The sequence below is a fragment of the Heptranchias perlo genome, chromosome 19 (genome assembly GCF_035084215.1).
Source record: "Heptranchias perlo isolate sHepPer1 chromosome 19, sHepPer1.hap1, whole genome shotgun sequence".
Classification (NCBI taxonomy): Eukaryota; Metazoa; Chordata; class Chondrichthyes; order Hexanchiformes; family Hexanchidae; genus Heptranchias; species Heptranchias perlo.
This window is the reverse complement of record NC_090343.1, coordinates 22,200,373-22,222,226: the sequence shown is the minus strand read 5'-3', so window position 1 is coordinate 22,222,226 and position 21,854 is coordinate 22,200,373. Positions and strand designations below refer to the sequence as shown.

Below are 21,854 nucleotides of genomic sequence, written 5' to 3'. Positions count from 1 at the left end.
CAAAGGGATCTGGGGGTCCTAGTGCAAGAAAATCAAAAAGTTGGTATGCAGGTGCAGCAGGTGATCAAGAAAGCCAACGGAATGTTGGCTTTTATTGCTAGGGGGATAGAATATAAAAACAAGGAGGTATTGCTGCAGTTATATAAGGTATTGGTGAGACCGCACCTGGAATACTGCATACAGTTTTGGTCTCCATACTTAAGAAAAGACATACTTGCTCTCGAGGCAGTACAAAGAAGGTTCACTCGGTTAATCCCGGGGATGAGGGGGCGGACATATGAGGAGAGGTTGAGTAGATTGGGACTCTACTCATTGGAGTTCAGAAGAATGAGAGGCGATCTTATTGAAACATATAAGATTGTGAAGGGTCTTGATCGGGTGGATGCAGTAAGGATGTTCCCAAAGATGGGTGAAACTAGAACTAGGGGGCATAATCTGAGAATAAGGGGCTGCTCTTTCAAAACTGAGATGAGGAGAAACTTCTTCACTCAGAGGGTGGTCGGCCTGTGGAATTTGCTGCCCCAGGAAGCTGTGGAAGCTACATCATTAGATAAATTTAAAACAGAAATAGACAGTTTCCTAGAAGTAAAGGGAATTAGGGGTTATGGGGAGCGGGCAGGAAATTGGACATGAAGCTGAGTTCGGATCGGTCAATGCCCTGTGGGTGGCGGAGAGGGCCCAGGGGCTATGTGGCCGGGTCCTGCTCCGACTTCTTGTGTTCTTTAGATTTGTGGTTGGGATCAGATCAGCCATGATCTTATTGAATGGCGGAGCAGGCTCGAGGGGCCGATTGGCCTACTCCTGCTCCAATTTCTTATGTTCTTATGTTCTTATGTCTACACAAACAGATGAAGTTAAAAAGAAAATAAATGCAGAAAAAGCTGGAAATACTCAGCAGGTCAGGCAGCATCAGAAGTTGATGTTTCGGGTCTTCGACCCTTCCTCAGGACTGGAAGATATTACAGATGAACAGCATTTAAAAAAGGAGCAGAACAATGGTAAGGGGGAAGGGAAAAAACCCCTACACACAGGAAAAGAAATAGAATGACCTGTGATGGACTTGGGCGGACAACGGGAGGTGGTTAAATGGCAGGTGATCTTAGCAGGAGACAAAAGGAGGCTTAACGAGAGACATAAAGGACCTAAATGGGAAATGGAACATGTGTAAATAGCTAAAGGGGAATACGTAGAAAGGGAAGTATGAAAAACTGGCAAGGCAGAGCAGTCCCTGGGAGTCTGGTGGAAGAAACAAAAAGCAGGTTGACACCAAAGGTGCAGATCACCCCGTCAATGTTCTGACAGGGGTCACCGCCTCCAAGTACCAACATGCTCTCTCCCCCGTCCCCGGAAATGCAGGCACACCCATCCCATACTGCCAGAGATAAAATGATAACTTCACACCTTAACTACAGGTTGTTAAAGTTAATGTTAAGGCCAGAGGGCTACAAGTTAAATACCATCAGAACAGCTAATTGTTAAGGAAAATACTTGTCTGTTTCTTTTGTCCTCCCATTTTTATTAGCTATCACGCATAAGCCCAGGGCAAAATGAATGTCTCGATTACATACTGCTCCATTTAACAGCAAATTTTAATTACTGTAACGAGAAGCTCTATCCATCAAGTTTACACAAGATACTGCAGGACCTTTTCTTTTTTTTAAATAGGTATTCCCTTCTGCTTAGGAGCCCCACAGAATGCCAAAACAAAGAATGTTGAGAGATTTCGGAGAGAATTAGCCAACACCCAACTGATCCAGATGAGTTTGTCACACTAGAAATATGAATTTGTACTGCTAAATTAACATGTAAATCAAAGCTTTTGATTTTTATTCAGCAAAAGAATTGTGCTTAAGTAAATAAAAACACAGCAATATGGAGGTGTAGTGTCCATTCTACACCAACATCTTGGAGGTGTTAATAGCTTTAACAGGGCTGAAGCCTACAGAAACCAGAAAAGAGTGTAGAATCCTTTTGGTCTAATCAAAGCCGCAAATTACATCCTCGTGACTGTGCCCGTGGTGCAGCATCCCTCTTCATCATTCTCAACCTCTCTGCAGCCTTTGACACGGTCGACCATACCATCCTCCTCCAACACCTCTCCTCTGTTGTACAGCTGCGTGGGCCTGCCTTCGCCTGGTTCCACTCTTCCCTATCCAGTCGTAGCCAGAGAATCTCCTGCAATGGCTTCTCTTCCCACCCCCACACTGTTACCTCTGGAGTCCCACAAGGATCTATCAATGGCCCATTCCTATTTCTCATCTGCCTGCTGCCCCTCAGCAACATCATCCGAAGACACAACATCAGGTTCCATATGTACACTGACGACACCCAGGTATACCTCACCACCACCTCCGCTGCCTCTGTATTGTCAGACTGTATGTCTGACGTCCAGTCCTGGATGTGCTGCAATTTCCCCGTCTTCGTTCTCCACCACAATCTCTGTTCCCTCGCCACCGATTCCATCCCCCACCCGGCCACTGTCTTAGGCTAAACCAGACTGTTCGCAACTTCAACATCCTACTTAACCCTGAGCTGAGCTTACGACCCCATATCCTCTCCATCACAAAGACCATCTACTTCCACCACCAGCATTGCTTGTCTCTGCCCCTGCTTCAGCCGTTTGCTGCTAAAACTCTTATCTATGCTTTTGTTACCTCCAGACTCGACTATCCCAATGCCTTCCTGGCCGACCTCCTGCACTCTATAAACTTGAGCCCATCCAAAATTCTGCTGCCCGTATCCTAACCTGCACCAAGTCCCCGGTTTACCCATTACCCCTGTGTTTGCTGACCTACACTGGCTCCTGGTCCACTAATGCCTCAAATTTAAAATTCTTATCCTCACATTCAAATCCCTCTATGGCCTTGCTGCTTCCCATCTCTGAAAACTCCTCCAGCCCTACAATACTCTGACAACTCTGTGATCCTGCAACTCTAGCCCCTTATGCTTCCCTCACTCCTTTTGCCCCACCATTGACGGCCATGCCTACAGCCGTCTAGGCACTAAGCCCTGGAATTCCCTCCCTAAACCTCTGCGCCTCTCTACCTCTCCCTCTTCCTTTAAGACCCTCCTCCAAGCTTTTAGTCACCACTCCCAATATCATCTTCTTTGGCTTGGTGTCAATTTTTGTCTGATTATGATCCTGTGAAGCACCTTGGGAGATTTTCCTACATTAAAGGCGCTATATAAATGCAAGTTGTTGTTGACATCATTGCATGCGTGAATGTCCCACATGCAGATAGATCAGCTTGAAGCCAGTGCTACCCACAGCATTAAAAATTTGAGGATGCCAAAACTTGAGGAGGAATATAATTTCACATTGACCCCTAAGAAGTTATTTAGCAGCTGACCAACCAAACAGAATTATTCCAGTCATGTCCAGGACTTCGCCCATTAAGGTATTAGCTATACTTCTAATACCTTTTCTTTATTAAATACATTGCAGTGTTTTACAAGTTAACCTACTTAATAGCAGGTGGTTTAAGAACAATTTTCCCTCCATGTTCTAAGTTAGCAATTAGTAGTACTGTAAAGCAGGATCCTGACCCCTGCATCGTTTCAGTTAAGATCACATTCCGGATTGGAAAAATCTTAGGGAGGAGGATAAAACAACACCGAGTGCACCAATCCATGTCACACTCAAACAACTTGAAGCAACCAGCTGAAGAATGGCACTGATAGAGATAAACGTCGCTGGCAAGGCCAGCATTTATTGCCCATCCCTAATTGCCCGAGAAGGTGGTGGTGAGCCGCCTTCTTGAACCCCTGCAGTCCGTGTGGTGAAGGTTCTCCCACATTGCTGTTAGGTAGGGAATTCCAGGATTTTCACCCAGCGACGATGAAGGAACGGCGATATATTTCCAAGTCAGGATGGTGTGTGACTTGGAGACAAACGTGCAGGTGGCGGTGTTCCCATGTGCCTGCTGCCCTTATCCTTCTAGGTGGTAGAGGTCGCGGGTTTGGGAGGTGCTGTCGAAGAAGCCTTGATGAGTTGCCGCAGTGCATCTTGTAGATGTTACACACTGCAGCCACGGTGTGCCGGTGGTGGAGGGAGTGAATGTTTAAGGTGGTGGATGGGATGCCAATCAAGCGGGCTGCTTTGTCCTGGATGGTGTCGAGCTTCTTGAGTGTTGTTGGAGCTGCACTTATCCAGGCAAGTGAACAGTATTCCATCACACTCCTGACTTCTGCCTTGTAGATGGTGGAAAGGCTTTGGGGAGTCAGGAGGTGAGTCACTCGTCGCAGAATACCCAGCCTCTGACCTGCTCTTATAGCCACAGTATTTATGTGGCTGGTCCAGTTTAGTTTCTGGTCAATGATGACCCCCAGGATGTTGATGGTGGGGGATTTGGCGATGGTAATGCCGTTGAATGTCAAGGGGAGGTGATTAGGTTCTCTCTTGTTGGAGATGGTCATTGCCTGGCACTTGTCTGGCACGAATGTTAGTTGCCACTTATCAGCCCAAGCCTGGGTGTTGTCCAGGTCTTGCTGCTTGCGGGCACAGACTGCTTCATTATCTGAGGGATTGCGAATGGAACTGAACACTGTGCAATCATCAGCGAACATCCCCACTTCAGACCTTATGATGGAGGGAAGGTCATTGATGAAGTAGCTGAAGATGGTTGGGCCTAGGACACTGCCCTGAGGAACTGCTGCGATGATGTCCTGGGGCTAAGATGATTGGCCTCGAACAACCACTAGCATCTTCCTTTGTGCTAGGTATGACTCCAGCCACTGAAGAGTTTTCCCTGATTCTCACTGACTTCAATTTTACTAGGGCTCCTTGATACTCAAATGCTGCCTTGATGTCAAAGGCAGTCACTCTCACCTCACTTGTGGAATTCAGCTCTTTTGTCCATGTTTGGACCAAGGCTGTAATGAGGTCTGGAGCCAAGTGGTCCTGGCAGAACCCAAACTGAGCGTCGGTGAGCAGGTTACTGGTGAGTAAGTGCCGCTTGATAGCACGGACGATGACACCTTCCATCACTTTGCTGATGATTGAGAGTAGACTAACGGGACGGGAATTGGCAGGATTGGATTTGTCCTGCTTTTTGTGGACAGGACATACCTGGGCAATTTTCCACTTTGTCGGGTAGATGCCAGTGTCCATCAATGCCAACCTACTCAGTTGGATGGGGAAGAAAAAGAGTTGAAGTGTTCTGTGAAGATCAAAGCGAAGTGAAAAAAATTTTAAAAGTAACAAAAAAAGACCAAAATGTTTTTGGTCGAGTGGCTTTTGCCAGGGACTGGTTCTGCTGTCTTTACTTCAAGTTCTTCAAGCCTGCAATTAATTTCACAAAGACCTTCAACACCTGTGTTTTAAGCTAAGAGTTAGTCATTGTTTATTTTTAATGGCAGATTTTAAGAAATGCGCACTCCTGACTTGGAGTCAGGAACGCCAATCAGGAAATCACACAACTGTGCCCCTACCCATGATTTTACATTGATTTATTTTAATAGATAGAAAAACATACGGGGCACGCATACAAATTGCTGACGTATGCTTCTGGTGGGGGAGGTTCTGTACTGGGAGGGTGCATTCATAAAATTTACCCTTTCATTATAAATTTTCATAATTGTTTAGAAAAGCTAGTTCACTGAGACTTTCTGTTCACCCTCAGTTTTTTTTATTTCAAAATAATATCAAAAATACTTAACGTCATGGATTTTTTTTTAAATGGGCAGTTTAGGTGGCATTATACACTAAGTATAGGAGATGTATTGTCATGGAGTCTGGAATGCAGGTTAGTTCCCCTACTCCATCAGGTTCCTGAATTTGGCTGCAATGTGATGGGTGGGGAGATTATGGAGATACTGTCATTGCGAGGCATTTGTTACTTGCTTCCTAGCAACTAACTCAAGATGAAGTGCCCAAGGAGAAAAAAAAACGTGGAAGAGATACATCATACCATAACAAATAAACTGTGGATATAAAATAAATTTTAATGAACGACATTGGTTAAACGTTCTGGAGGGAAAGCATGCAGAGCTGTGAGGAAGAAAGAAGGAAAAAAACTGATTGGTTGTTTTTATTCCCAGGAACACTTCATCAATTTCCTCCTGGTCAGTTCAGGGTGGTTTAATTGTTATCCATTTCACTGGAAATACCAATGTCAGACTTGATAAAGAGCAGCAGCATTCTTCAGAGCAGGAAAAAGCTTTAAGATGTTTAAAGGTTCCTTTCATTATGGAAAAGTTGTTGGAATTGCCAATTACAATGGTTTATGAATGAAGCACCAACAGAAACATCTCAACACAGCTGAATGTCTAACCATCAATATATTCAGTCAAGCCTACAATTCAAAGCAAAGGATACGATAATTATAACCCAACATTTCACATGATACAGTTTACAGCTGCCTTGGTCAATTGATATCTGGAGTGACATAAACTACAAAAAGGCCACGGAGACAGTAATAGCTACATTAATCAAGGCAACTAAGTCAACCTAAATTCATTGGTACAAAACTTGTCGAAAGCGGACAGCATTTATAATCCAATTAACCTTTTCAAGCTGCTAGATTTTCTGCCATTTACACAACTGCTACTAATAAATGATCCTCCCTCCCCAGTCAGAACAGAGTCCAAACTCCACCAGAACATTAAATGTCACACAGTGATTTTGCATTGAGCACATCTTGGAACCATCCCCAAGTACACAAAGTACTCAGGATGGTTTAATTGCCAACTTAAGTTCCCATGTTTCAAGCTCCTAATGTAAGCCCACATGAAGAGACTAAAATTGTCCTGGAAAATGAGTCAATAGTGTACTCACAATGTGTTCAGATTCCTCAGTCTCTTAAAGGCTGCTGGCCGGATTTCCTTAATACGATTGAATCGTAGATCCCTGCAATATATAAAAAAAACACAATGTTTACACCAGATAAGTGACAAACACAAATAGTTTTTTATTCCATTAGGTAAAATCCCATGGCACTTTAGCAATTAAACGAGATTAGCAAAAATAAAAGTGCACGGAATTGGAGGTAATTGTGACATGGGTTGATAATTGGTTGGGAGGTAAGACAGAAAGTAGGGACAAAGTGAATGTACTCTGATTGATGGGATGTGACAAGTGGTGTTCCCCAGGAATTTGTACGAAGGTCTCAGCTTTTCACCATATACATTAATGACTTCGATGAAGGAATCCTAAGTTGTATATCCAAGTTTGCAGATGACATCAAGTTAGGAAGCACAATAAGTTGTGTGGATGGGAGCAGGTAGTTTCAAAGGGACATAGGCAGACTAAGTGAGTGGGCAAAACTCTGGCAGATGGAGTTCAATGTGGGTAAGTGAGAGGCCATCCACTTGAGTCCAAGAAAGACAGTCGGAATATTTTCGTAATGGTGTGAGACTAGGAACTGTAGAGGAGCAAAAGGATTTGGGTGTCCATATACATAAATCATTAAAAGCTAGTGCACAGGCATAAAAAGTAATCAAAAAGGCTAATAGACAGTTGGCTTTTTATCTCACGGGGCTGGAATACAAAGGGGAGGAAGTTATGCTTCAGTTGTACAGAGCCCTGGTCAGAACCCATCTGGAGTACAGTGTCCAGCTTTGCACACTGCACCTCAGGAAGGATATATTGGCCGTGAAGGGGGTACTGCGCAGATTCACCAGAATGATATCAAAACTTAAAAGGGTTAAAATAAGAGGACAGGTTGCATAAACTAGGCTTAAATTCCCTTGCGTTTACTAAGTTGTGGGGTGATCTAATCAAGATGTTTAAAATGATAAAAGGAGTCGATAAGGTTCGAAAGGTTCTGGTGGGAACGGAGCTGGGAGAGGTTAAAATCGCCCGAGTCTGCTCACCGGCCCGAGACCAGAGCTTCCCGCCCGGCAGCATTTTATCTTCACCGACTTCCGTTGCAGGCATGCAGAGGCTTAATTTAAATCTAAAAGTTGCGGCCCGATGACATCATTGGCTCTGCAATAGCATTTTAATGTTGGCATTCAGGAGGCCCTCATGCAGCAAATCCCAACAACCGAACCATGCGGTAGTCGTGGAGTGGCCAAGATAAGTTAACAAATTTAATTTTTATGTGGAATCCTTATAAGCCACGAGGAACAGGAGTGCTTTCCCAGGCCCAGCAAAGAGTACACGGGCCTCCCCAGCACTGGCCTTGCCTCTCTTTCTTCCAATCATCATCAGCTCAGCAACCTCTCCCCCCCCCCCCCCCGCCCTCCCCTCCCCTCCCCTCCCACACACCCTCCCCACCCCCTGCGCAGTACTTACCTTATGCCCCTTGGAATCCCAGCGGCGTCTGGTTCCCAGCCCAATTCCCGCTGTCCCCTGCCGTCATTCTTGACGGCTTCGGACAGGTGATAGTTTTAAATAATTTAAATGAGGCCCGGCTGTTAAAATCGGCCTGACCTCACTTCCTTCACGATTTCCAAGTGTACCGGCAGCTTCGGTGACCCCAGGCACCAATCCCACTGCGAGCTAAAGACGAGCTCAGAGGAGCTATTTCCTCTGGTGGGGGAAATCCAGAACAAGGGGGCACAATCTTAAAATTAGAGCTAGGCCATTCAGAAGTGAAATCAGGAAACACTTTTTCACACAAAGGGTAGTGGATATCTGGAATTCAAAAGGCAGTGAATACTGGGTCAATTGAAATTTTCAAGACTAAGATCGACAGATTTTTATTAGCTAAGGACATCAAGAGATATGGATCAAACGCCGGTAAATATGATGTGGAGATGCCGGTGATGGACTGGGGTGTACAAATGTAAGGAATCTTACAACACCAGGTTATAGTCCAACAGTTTTATTTGAAAATCACAAGCTTTCGGAGGCTTTCTCCTTCATCACTCACCTGACGAAGGAGAAAGCCTCCGAAAGCTTGTGATTTTCAAATAAAACTGTTGGACTATAACCTGGTGTTGTAAGATTCCTTACGCCGGTAAATATAGTTGAGATGCAGGTCAGCCATGATCTAACTGAATGGCGGAACAGGCTCAAGGGGGTGAATAGCCTACTCCTGTTTCTATGTTATTACAATAAAGATTAAACAATAAAGATACAGCCAAGTCTTTCCCTTCTCCAGCCAGACCAAAATTTTGCAGCACTCATAAAACCATTAACTTCACTATCAGGTGCAATGAGCTGTTAATAAATCAATCAGTGAATCAACTTCACCTTCCCAGAATCGAGGTCAATTATCTTTCAGGTTGGTAGAATAAACAACCAATGTCATAGAATCAGCTTTCAAGAAACAGATAAACCATGAGGTTTCTAGTAAATACCAAAGGATCGCCCAAGGCATTGCTCATCAGGTGTAAGAAGTTACACTGTTGATAGCATTTTGAGTGCAAGTGACATCGTATATGCATTCAAAACAGATGTGTTTACAATTTTGCTTCTTTAAGGTGATTGGGAAAAGAACCAAAGGTGACATGAGGAAAAACTTTTTTATGCAGAGAGTGGTTATGATCTGGAATGCACTGCCTGAAAGGGTGGTGGAGGCAGATTCAATCGTGGCTTTCAAAAGGGAATTGGATAAGTACTTGAAGGGAAAAAATTTGCAGGGCCAAGGGGAAAGGTCGGGGGAGTGGGATTAGCTGGATTGCTCTTGCAGACAGCCATCACAGGCTCGACGGGCTGATTGGCCTCCTTCTGTGCTGTAACCATTCTAGATTCTACACAGCGAAGAATAATTCTTCCCCTGCTGTAAGTTCATCTCCCTTGACATTGCTCATGCATAAAAGAACAACAGCATCACTTACATGGAATTAACAGCACAGAAACAGGCCATTCTGCCCAACTGGTCCATGCCGGTGTTTATGCTCCACACAAGCCTCCTCCCACCCCTCTTCATCTAACACTCTCGGCATAACCTTCTATTCCTTTTTATAACTTTTCTTCTTTTCTTTCCTGCTCTAATTCTTTGTGGTCTCTCTCCTTTTTTTGTTTTGTACTATGTTGAATCCTAGGCAGAAATTCACATTCTCCTGGGCTAATTCTCCTTTCTCCGCTGGCTTCCAGGCATAACTGTGACCCCCACCTTCAGCGCAACGTTTTACTGAGATTATATCCTCTGCTGGACTGCCTCTATTTCACAACCTGGCTTCCTCCTGTGGGCCCATCTTCTGCTCCTTCACTGCGATCTACTGGTTCTCATCCTGCTCTGGATGCTGCCCCCATGCTGCTGAACGATCTCTGCTTTGCTGCTATCAGCTTGCTTCGCATGGCTGCTGACTCTTTTCTGTTCTCATTCATCCTTCAGACCTCCTCCATCATCCTTTGCTGGGCTGGTTTGGACCAGCTTCTCAAGCTCCTGCTCCCTATCTTGTGTGCACTTTGCTACCCTACAGCAGTTCCTTGGACCAGCTCCCTCATCTGTACTGATCCCATGGGAATTAACTTTCATCGCCCCCTAGCTCCTGGAGTCTTCATCACACCTGGTCCCCGTGTTTCACTCCCACTGCTCCATTCTCCTGTGCTGGTCCATCAGATCGCTGATGAGCACTGCTAACATCTGTGGCCACGATACACTACCACTGGACCTCAGGATCAACTTCACTGGATCATGGTCAACTTTCTGCTCCTTCACAGCTCTGGTTCCATTGGCTAACTTCCACCAATGTTTCCGGTGATGCTGTACCCCTTGAACCATTCCTGGATCCACTCCTTCTCCACAGCGAACTCTGAACCTGGATGTTTGTTCAAGGATGCCTTAAGCTGATTTCATGCTATTGATAAGGTGACTTGACCCATCACAGGGCCTCCGACTTGAACGTTAGACTCTTCCGTATTGTCTCTTCCCTCTCCTCTGTTTACAACCATGACTAGTCTCTCCTAATCTCTATCATGCCAAAGTAATGCAAAGTCCCTCCGTATTCAACTGCGTGCACATTTTGGCTGTCGTTCTGGATCTGAGCCCATTACCTTAATCTCTTTTTATTTCTCTTGGCACTTCCCTCCTCCTCTTCCCATCACCTTTCATTTCTCCCCTGTCAGGTACTCATGCCCCCCCCCCCACCCCAATAACCACTCCAACCCATCATTACTCCTCTGACTGCCTACTTTCCAACTGTTAGCTCAGGCTTGAATCCCACTTGAATAAATTCCCAGCCACACTCTGTGCCTTTATCGGCCTGTGGAGGCAATCATCACTGCCTTTTTATGAACAGCAGCCCCATGGGCCCAATCCTCTTCTCTCACTGACCTTCCTGCACAGGCTTTGAGTGAAGCTTGGCCCATGGGTGTTGATACCTGACCCCTTATCAAAGCCTCCTCACCTGGCTATACTTTTCACCAAACTGCCATGGTAGCAGCGTGACCCTCATGCCCTTATGACTCTGGCACTTTCTTGTCCTTCGAACACCTCATCTTGTTCCACCCCTCTTACATCTCCTTTAAAGTCCTCATTGTCTACCCACACACCCCTCAAGCCCCAACCTCAGTTTCTCCAAGATATCCTCTCTCCTTTCCTCCCTCAGCCTCTGCATTGCGTGACTCCCCTTTCTAACCCATTTCCTTCTGTGTCTGTCCCCAGAAAAAAACCTTGAACCAAGTTGCTTACATCTGCTCTTACAAATTCCTAATTGCCTACCCTTTGGCCTTCCAGTCACCATATCTCTGCAGCTATCGTTTTGCTCAGCTACTCCCTCAATGTCACTTTCGATGGAAACCTAGGGACCAGGTGTGATGGGCACGGGTTTGGGAGGTGCCAACACATTCAAGGACTTTGGAAAGGAAAGTTGGAAGGTTTTTTTTGATGGGGGGGGGGGGGGTAATGGCAGTTTTGAAAGGGAGAGAGAAGGTGCCTGAGGAGAGAAACAGCAGAGGCAGTTGAATGGATGGCCACTATCCATAAGCTACTTTCACTTGTTTGAGGGCACGGAGGAGAATGATTTAAGGAGATATTTGGTAGTGGAGAAAAGAAGCCAAAAGGTTATCTTTGCCCTCCAAAATGATCCTAGAGTAGTAAGGCAGTTTTGGCAGAGGAGAATGAGGCCGGGTAGAACTTGATGTGGCCCAACCGCATCTACTGATGAATGGCTATGCCAGATACGTTCAAGTCGCCTCTCCTTTAACTTGAGCAAGCAAAGATGGGAATTACTGGAGGAACTGCTGGGATGGGAATCAGGAAAGTTTTGCTAGGGACAAGGGCATCGTAAGTGGCTGTAACTCCCTATTTGAATCTCTCTCAGATTTCCGTCCACCCGACATATTGAAACAATCCGAAGCAAAGTCACATCAACATTCTTTGTGACCGTGACCATGATGCATTATCCTTCCTTGTCTTCTCTGCACCTTATGACACAGTTGACCACATCCTCCTCCAATTCCTCTCCAACGTTGTCCCACTCAGTGGGACTGTCCTTGATTTCACGTAAAAATGGCGTCAGGACCTTGCTGCATCATAGGCCCCTGATTTACACGACCCCCGCCTGCCCCTAGCCTGTGCCTCGGCTGACTCAGAAGACTGCGCAGATAAAATGATGGTGGGTGGGGATGGGTGGGAGTGCTTTGGGAACATAGTGGTAAGTACTCTACCTCTAATTTAACCACCCACCTGCCCTGCTTCCATCGGCCGGGCAGAGTTAAAATCGGCCCTATGAAATTTACAGCATAGAAGGAAGCCAATCAGCACATCATGTGCCAGATGGTTGAAAGAGCTCCGTTCAGTCTCATTCCCTTATCCTTTCTCCATTCCCTTAAATTTATCCACTTCCCTATTAAAAGCTATTATGGATTTTGCTTCCAGCAATGCTTCTGGTAGGACTTTCTGTGTCCTAACAGCTCTCTGTAAAAAGAAATTCTCCTAATACTTCCCTTTGTTCTTTTGGTGATGATCTTTAAATTTATGCCCACTAATTAACAACTCAGCAAAAAATGGAAATAGTTTTTTTCCCTAATCAAAATCTCTCAATTTTGAGCACCTCTATCAAATTTCCTCTGTTCTAATGAAAAGACACCCAGTTTTTCTCATCCCTTTGGTTCTCTTTGCAAATACATTAAAATAATTAACTTACGTTCCACCCCCAGCTGCCATGCAGCGAGGGAGTTAGTGAAGGCCAGGTTTCATTGTGGTTTCTCTACATTTCTGCCAAGCCCACCCCAAAAAATCTCCAGTAGTTTTTGTCAGTTGTTCCATTCATTTACATGCTCTGCACTGTAGCTAGTGCTTTGCTCAATGAGGCAATCAATAACAGACTGTGAGTTATTAAGGGAAAGATTGCCTCTAATGTTCAGATGTACTGGAGGAAATTAGCAAGTAGGAGAATTATGCCATACCAATGATACAATTAAACCTTAACAGCAGATGTAGGCAGTGTATAATATTAGGAAAATGAAAGTAGCAAAATACATTAACTTACATAACACCTTTAATGTAATAAAATCTCCCAAAGCACTTCACAGATGTGAAAAACTAGAGACGAAAAGAAATGAAGAAGTTGTGGCCGAAAGGAGAGGACATAAATTTTGAGGAAGACAGAGAAGTAGCAAAGTAGAGGGGCTTAGGGGGAATGTTTGCGAGTTCCAGCCCAAACTGGCTGAAGACTATGCAGCCAAAAGGAGTGCCAAGAGAGGGAGGCTGGGGCAAGACCATGGAGAACTTTGTAGAGGAGGATGAGATTTAAGTTGATATATAGGCAGTTAGGAAGCCAGTGTAGGAATCAGCCTGCCTATGCTGAGTTCCCCAACACACAGTACAGGCATCTGGCTCTTATTACAGATTACATACTGCAGCAAAGAAAGATCCTATTGTACCAGTGACAGAGAATTTTGATTTTAAAAAGTTCTTTCACAAGTATCAAACTTTAGTAATATTTTGTCTGTGTTGTGATATTCTATTTATCCCACGAGAGTCACACAACTGGAAACAAATTACAAAATGTTATTTTATTGATCCAGTTGGTAGATTGGTTCACAGAGGAATTATAGTTAAATTAAATAATGATCACTCCCCTGATGGCTCACTGAGTTTAAGTTTATCCAATGAGTTGCTGAGCCGCATAGACCAGGAAGGCCCCACATTGAACCTACTGTTTGTACTGAAGTTTTCTCAGGTAAAAGGACACCACAACAGTCCATAGAGTGTGTGTGGGGGGGAGAGTGCAGGGGGTGGGGGAGATAGGAGAGAAGGTAAAAAAAACTGGGCAGGGTTCCCTATTCTAATCCAATTTACAGCAGAGGTCACTGGACAGCAATCAGTTTTGGGCTCAGCTGTGATATCCCCAGTCAAATACCCTGCCCAATAATCTCCATCAAAGCCTCTCATAAGAAGAATAGCAAAATAGCAGAGGTACAGAGGGCCATTGTTTTAAAAAGTAGAATAATTCATGGTACAAGCTTGAAATAATCACAGATACAGACATGTCCAAACATTAAATACAAAACGTACAGCATCAATTAGTCTGAATTCAATTTTTAAAAAAAATCTAGCCATATGTCCAAGAATTGAGTTTGTCAGAACCCAGCTGATCCAGTTATGTGAACATTGTGGCTATAACAGCAGGACAGAGGCTGGAGACACTGCAATGAGTGGCTCACTTTCTGACCTCTGAAAGCCTCTACACAATCCACAATGCTCAAGTCAGGAGTGTGATGAATACTCCCCATTCACCTGGATAGGTGCAGCTCCAACACTTAAAAAACTCGACACCATTTCAGGACATGGCAGTTCACTTGATCAGCACTCACGCCACTGGGTTCAATATCCATCCCATCCACCACCAGTGCACTGTGGCAGCACTATCTACAGGATATACTGCAACAACTCACTAAGCCTACTTCAACAGCACCTCCGAGTCCTACGATCTCCACTATTGAGAACGATTAGCAGTAATATCATGGGGCTATCACCACATACACGTCACATGTCCTCCTGACAAACTTACATCACCCGTCCTTCATTGTTGCTAAATCAATATGCTGGAATTTCCTACCGAACACCATCGTGAGAGCACCATCACCACAAGGATTGCAGTGGTTCAAGAAGGTGACTCACCACTACTTTCTCAAAGCAACTAGTGATGGGCAATAAATATACCAATACCAGCATTACCCTCATCCCATGAACAAATTTTAAAAAAAAGCTCTATCAGGGCTCCACTGTTCAAAAGATTCCCATTGATCCATGTTGTCACAAAATATGCTCAGATGAGGAAGCCCTTCAGTCCATCTGACCACATCTTTCCAGAATACCAACTCTACCTTCTTCCCGTTACAGTATCTAGTTGTTTCATAAGTGAGTCCAGTGTTCAGGCCATAACCACCCTCATTGGCAACCCCGTCCAGCTGTCAATCACTCTCCATATAAAGAAATGTTTGCTAACATCTGTTCTGTATTTACCCATCGCAAACCTGAAGTTGTGCCCTCTAGTCTTACTGCTGTGCCAAATCTGAAAATAATGTTTTGGGTTTACTTTTTCAATCCTGCTAAGTACCACATATCTCTCTAAAGTCCATTCTCAGATATCTCAGTTCAAGGCTGAGGAGCTCCAGTTTAGCAAATTGTTCCTCATATCTGTTCCCTCTAACACTGTTGTTCTTCTCTACACTGGTTCTGGGGCCTAGATGGTTCCCTTATGTTATGGCAACCAAAACAATACAGTGTACCCTAGACATAGCCTTACCAAGGCACCTTAAGCTGCACCATAACCTCTGGGATTTTGGACTCAATCCATCTGGCAACATAACCCAGCCTCTGAATTTCTTGTTTTACTACTGCCTCACACTGCTTTAGACATAGCGATCAATGATTTGTACAACTTTGGAGGGATACAGTTTTCAGTACATGTGCAGTTTGTTTTAATCCTGGAGATAACCCCTCATCATGGGACAGATATGGATAAAGAAGGCTGCTTAGCTCACCATATCTGCTCCATCCAGAAAGACCTTGCAGTTCCCTTGCAACATGGCATCTGTTTCTCATTACCACAAAACAATCAACACACAAACATAAGATATCAAAGACAACTGTATTACAATGACTTTATCATACACACCTCCAATTAATTAAACAGAATTACACAGAATGTACAGCACAGAAACAGGCCATTCCACCCAACAGGTCCATGCCGGTGTTTATGCTCCACAGGAGCCTCCTCCCTCCCTACTTCATCTAACCCGATCAGCAGATCCTTCTATTCCTTTCTCCCTCATGTGTGTATCTAGCTTCCCCTTGAATGCGTCTATGCTAGTCACCTCAACTGCTCCTTGTAGTAGCAAGTTCCACATTCCAAACACTCTCTGGGTAAAGAAGTTCCTCCTGAATTCCCTGTTGGATTTATTAGTGACTATCTTATATTTATGGCCCCTAGTTCTGATCTCCTCCCCCCACCAAGTGGAAACATTTTCTCTACATCGACCTTATCAAACCCTTTCATGATCTTAAAGACCTCTATCAGGTCACCCCTCAGTCTTTTCTTCTCAAGAGAAAAGAGCCCCAGACTGTTCAATCATTCCTGATAGGCATAATCTCTCAGTTCTGGTATCATCTTAGTAAATCTTTATTGCACCTTTTCCAGTGTCTCTGGGCTCGATTTTAGCACCCGCAAATCGGGTGCGTTCGTGGCGGGGGGGGGGGGGCTGCGAAAATCGGGGATTCCCGGGGCGGGTCTGGAGCCCGGCTCCAACCCGCCTACTTCCGGGTTTCCCCAGTGACGCGCTAACATGCGCGCGCAGTCCCCGCATGTGGGACTCCTGCCGGCAATTAAAGCCAGCGAGGTGCCACTTAAAGTACTTAAACAGGCACTTCAGGTTGTTTACAGACCTGATTGACCTGATATTTTAGGAGGGCTGGGATTTTGCAATGAACTGAGACTGTTTCCCGTACTGTGGGAAACACTCCCAGTTGAAATGGACGTGTTGCAGCCACCTTCCTGTGGCAGCTGCAAAGGTCCATTTGACAGCTGAGGGGAGGGGAGGGGAAGGGGGGGTGGTGGAGATCCTCACTCATTGCAGGAGGCCACTCTGTCGCTTTGGACAAAGTTTGGCCTCCACCACCCTCCTCCTGACAGTCAAAGTCACCAACCTGCACACTTACCCCGGGGTCCAGACACATGTACCTACCTTGTGGACCCCCTCAGATGAACATCTTCCGGATGAGGGCCGCCATAGCTGCAGTCATGACCTCCTCGGAGGGCGAACAGCATCACCAGCCTCGCCGTCCACCTCTGACACGTGGAGCTCCACAACACAGTGCTGTGACACATCCACCTGCACAGCAGGAGGGAGGGCAACCACAGAGAGAGATGCGTCGCAGAGGGCACTACCCTCGGCACTGGGTCTACAGACCAAAGCTCAACTTCCTGGACCTCTCTGAGCAGCAGTGCACATGGAGGCTGAGAGTCACTCGACATGTAGTCGTGGACATCTGCAGCCTCCTTCATGCCGAGCTGCTCCCGGCTGGCCCGAGCACTATCTTCTTACCTGTCGCTGACAAAGTCATCATTGCCCTCAACAACTTCTCCTCCGCATCCTTCCAGGGTGCCACCGGGGACATCGCCGACATCTCTCAGTTGTCAGCACAAAAGAGCCCTGCAAATACACCTACACTCACTCTGCAGTGACACAATGGGTGGCATCAGGTGTGGGTCTTCAGGAAAGGGCATTATTGCACAAACCAGACAAGATTCGCAAAGACGTGGCAGTAGTGGTGACAATATAATATGTAATGTGAGTTGATCAGAAATTAAACATAGGTAAATACCATGACAAACCCTCAAACACCCTTGTGCATCCCCTTCATGCTCACGACACGTTTGCCTTACGCTTCCTACTGCACATACGTGATGCATGCCGTGTGGCTGCAGCACAGGTAGTGGCAGGTTAAGTGAGGCTGACCGTGAAAGAGATGCATGAGAGGGTGAGTATGAGATAGAGCCATGAGATTGTATGAGGATTGGGTTGAGTGGTAGTGGTGGGATGAGTACTGGCGAGGTGAGTAAGTGCAGATAAGATGAGGATGAGCTTTGAGTGGGTGTGAGGGGTGATGTGATAGAGTAGTGTTGGCAGTACAGAAGGAGATGTGGGGTGGGGGCGGTGATGTGGCAGACGGAGGGAAGGGGAATGAGTAAGTATACTCACTTCGGCTGACCTACTTAGGTGATTGAAGTGCCTCCTGCACTGTATGCAGGTGCGCAATATGTTGGTGGTGCAGGTGACCTCCTCTGCCACCTCGAGCCAGGCCTTCTTGGTGGCAGAGACAGGCTGCTTCCTCCCGCCCGCCGGGGGGAAGATCTCTGTCCTCCCCCTCCTCCTCACCCCATCCAATGATACCTGGAGTGAGGCATCATTAAACCTGGGAGCAGCCTTCTCCCTGGGCTGCTCCATACTGTAATTTTTCCTATTTTCTGCAGCATCAGTCAGTGGAGGACTGCCCCTTTAAATATGGCTCCTCCAGCCGACAGACTATGCTGCGCATGCGAAGTCCGCCCGCCGCGCAGCTTAGCTGCGGGAAACCCGGAAGCACAGGTAAGTAGCTCCAATTAGCCTGCGATTGCGTGCGCAGCACACTGATTTCACCGGGCGTATTACCCACGCGCCCAGTCGACCCCCTGCTGAGAACCCGTCGCCCTGCTAATATCGAGCCCCCTCTATCCTTTTTATAATATGGAGACCAGAACTGTTCACAGTACTTTTATTGTGGTCTAACCAAGGTTCTATACAAGTTTAATATAACTTCTCTGCTTTTCAAATCTATCGTTCTAGAAATGAACCCTAGTGCTTGGTTTCCTTTTCTTAAAATGGCCTTATTAACCTGAGTCACTACTTTTAGTGCTTTGTGTATCTGTATCCCCAGATCCCTCTGCTCCTCTGGCCCTCTGCCCCATTTAGACTTTTATTATGCAAGCAGTATCTGCCCCCCTTATACTTCCTACCAAAATGTAATACCTCACATTTATCTATTTTGAAATTCATTTGCCAATTACATGCCCATTCTGCAAGTTTATTAATGTCTTCCTGTATTTTGTCGCAGTCCTTCTCGGTATTAACTATACACCCCAATTTGGCGTTGTCCGTAAGTTTTGAATTTGTACTTCCGATTCCCAAGTCCCAATTGTTTATGTAAATGGTGATCAAGTGGTCCCAGCACCGATCCTTGTGGAACACCACTTCCCACCTTTTGCCAGTCTGAGTAACTACCGTTAACCCCTACTCTCTGTTTTCAGTTTTGTCACCAGCTTGCTATCCATCTGCTGCTTGTCCCCCGACTCCATATGTGCTGACCTTAGTCATGAGTCTACTATGCAGTACCTTATCGAAGGCCTTTTGAAAATCCAAATATATTATACCTACCCTTTCTGTTATTTCTTCAAAGAATTCAATAAGGTTGGTCAAGCATGACTTTCCCTTTTGGAATCCGTGCTTTATTATGTTTTCGGTTTCTAGATGTTTTTCTATTACAGCTAGGACTCCATTATCTTTCCTACCATCGACATTAAGCTAATTGGTCTATAGTTCCCTGGATTGGTTTCAGCTCCCTTTTTAAACATAGGAATCATATTAGCCAGCCCTCTGGCACTATTCCCTTTTCTAATGAATTTTTATATACACGCAATATTGCCTAACTTCTTTTAATGTGTGTGGATGCAATCCATCCGGACCAGGGGTTTTATCCTCTCTAAGTTTGATTAGTTTATCAATTATCTCCCCCCTTTCTATCTTAAATGTCTTTATATCTTTTTTGATCTCTTCTTCTAATGTCATGCCTACCTTGTTTGTCTCTCTGGTAAATACTGAGGCAAAGTAATTATTTAATATTTCTGCCATTTTGCTGTAATTACCTATGAGTTTATTTTGTGCATAACTTAGTGGCCCTATCCCTGTCCTGATTTTTCTTCTGTTATTTATGTGTCTGTAGAATACTTTACTATTTCTTTTTATATTCCTTGATGATCTAATTTCATAGTTCTTTTGCCTTCCTAATTGTTTTATTAACTTCTTTCCTAACCTTTTCGTATTCCCTTTTGTCATCCTCTCCTTTGTTGTCCATGTACGTAATGTATGCCTTTTCCTTTACTTTCAATTTTGCCCTTATTTCTTTATTCATCCATGGCCAGTCTGTTCTTGCTTTTTAGACAGATATATTTCTCCTAGACTCTACTGATCAACATTATAAATGTTTCCCACTGCTGTTCTATTTCTTTGTTTCTCAGTAAATTTTTCCAGTTTATTTTCCCTAGTTCCATTTTTATCCCCTGAAAATCAGCTTTTTAAAAAATTGTTACTTTGGTCTTTATCTTACTTATGTCCTTCTCAATCGTTACCTTATTATGTTGTGATTGCTATTGCCTGGATGTTCCCTATGCTTACTTCTCTTATCTGTTCTGCTTCATTTCCCATTACTAGATCCAGCAGTGCTTCCTCTCTTATTGGGCTTTTTACATACTGGGTGAGAAATGAGTCCTGTACACATTGTAAAAACTCCATTCCCTGTATCCTTTACCTACCTCTTCTTGCCAGTTTATTTGGGTATAGTTAAAATCTCCCATGATTATTATTCTATGTTCTCTACTCATTTCACATATTTGCTTACATAGTTCTTCCTCCACCTCCTGTCCACTATGAGGTGGTCTGTAATCTATCCCTATTAGCATGATCGATCCCTTCTTTTCTTTTATTTCAATCCATATGGATTCTGTTTCTATCCTTCTGTTAGTTATGTCCTTTTTTCTACTGCCATTATGTTATCTCTAATTAGTACAGCTACTCCATCCCCCCTTTTGCTTCCTTCCCTACTCTTTCTGATTATGTTATAGCCTGCGATATTTAGTTGCCAGTCCTGTTCTTTATTTAGCCATGTTTCATTTATTCCTACTACATTTGGGTCCTCACTACGGATTATTGCCTCCAGTTCCCCCGTTTTATTTTGGATGATGTGTACATTGTTGTACAGGCAATTTAATTCATCTTCAATAGTTGTTCCTTTTACTTTTTTTTTTAAACAGTCCTTTTATACTTCTGTTTTAGTATTTCTTCCTTGACCATTTGTTATCTTTATTCCTTATCCTAATCATCAAAATAACACATTTTCCATTACATAGTATAACATTCTTCTCCTTATAAAACAGTCTATCATCCAACTTACCATAAGCAATGTTACAGAAGATCTATAATATACACACATAAACCGAGCATGCTCATGTCACACTTTGTTACAGATGCTAAACAACCTTAAACTGTTGGGTGTTTCTGAACTGCAACCTGAAACTGGCAAACACATTCTAACCTGCAGACTTCACTCACTAAACACAGCTGACCTCAATGTCCTATTTACAATTAGCCTTTGTAGCCTTAAAAGGTTTAAACCAGGTTACATACATCTCTTAGCAGCAGAATAATACATTGGGCATGGCAAAACCCTCCCATTATAAAACAGCACATCCTCTGATTTACTGTGGGAAATGCCATGCAAGATGTGCTAGGACATAAAATAAGTTCTGTACACATCTGTAAACTAACTAGCATATGTTACATGTAATTGGATGCAATGCACATTGTACAAACATCTGTTGTGAAAATTAATAGTACCATTAAAATGTATTTACTTTTGATGCCATAAGGGCTAAAATCTACTAAATTCCGAATCTACTAAAATATTAGGTTGGTCTAAGCATCAAAAAGGGTAAAGACAATGTAGATTATCAGCCATTTTGGCAAGAGATATCTTTACAGTGATTGGAAATACACATCCCACATTTAACACAATTATGACAACTATGAGTTTAAATACATTAATTTTGCGTAATGTGACAATAGATAGGGAATGTCAGCAAACAATTTCACAGCCGATCCTGTCTCACCAATGTTCACAGACAGACACTTTACAGAAGAAGTCACAGGATAGCAATCGGGAGCTGGAATGTAGTGCAATTTTTCCCCTCCTTAACACAGG

General features: G+C 44.3%; 1 protein-coding gene across 1 annotated transcript in view; it reads right to left on the bottom strand.

Moving 5' to 3' along the window:
• The window catches only part of LOC137335344 (peroxidasin homolog), a 132,597-nt gene extending 115,138 nt beyond the window's left edge, over nucleotides 1-17,459 (bottom strand). Inside the window, exons 1-3 of the mRNA XM_068000678.1 lie at nucleotides 17,387-17,459; nucleotides 8,237-8,312; nucleotides 6,776-6,847 (exon numbers count right to left, since the gene is read on the bottom strand). Of these exons, the coding sequence (XP_067856779.1) occupies nucleotides 6,776-6,847; nucleotides 8,237-8,312; nucleotides 17,387-17,459 (221 nt within the window). The remainder of the gene's footprint in view (nucleotides 1-6,775; nucleotides 6,848-8,236; nucleotides 8,313-17,386) is intronic.
• Nucleotides 17,460-21,854: the final 4,395 nt, after the last annotated feature.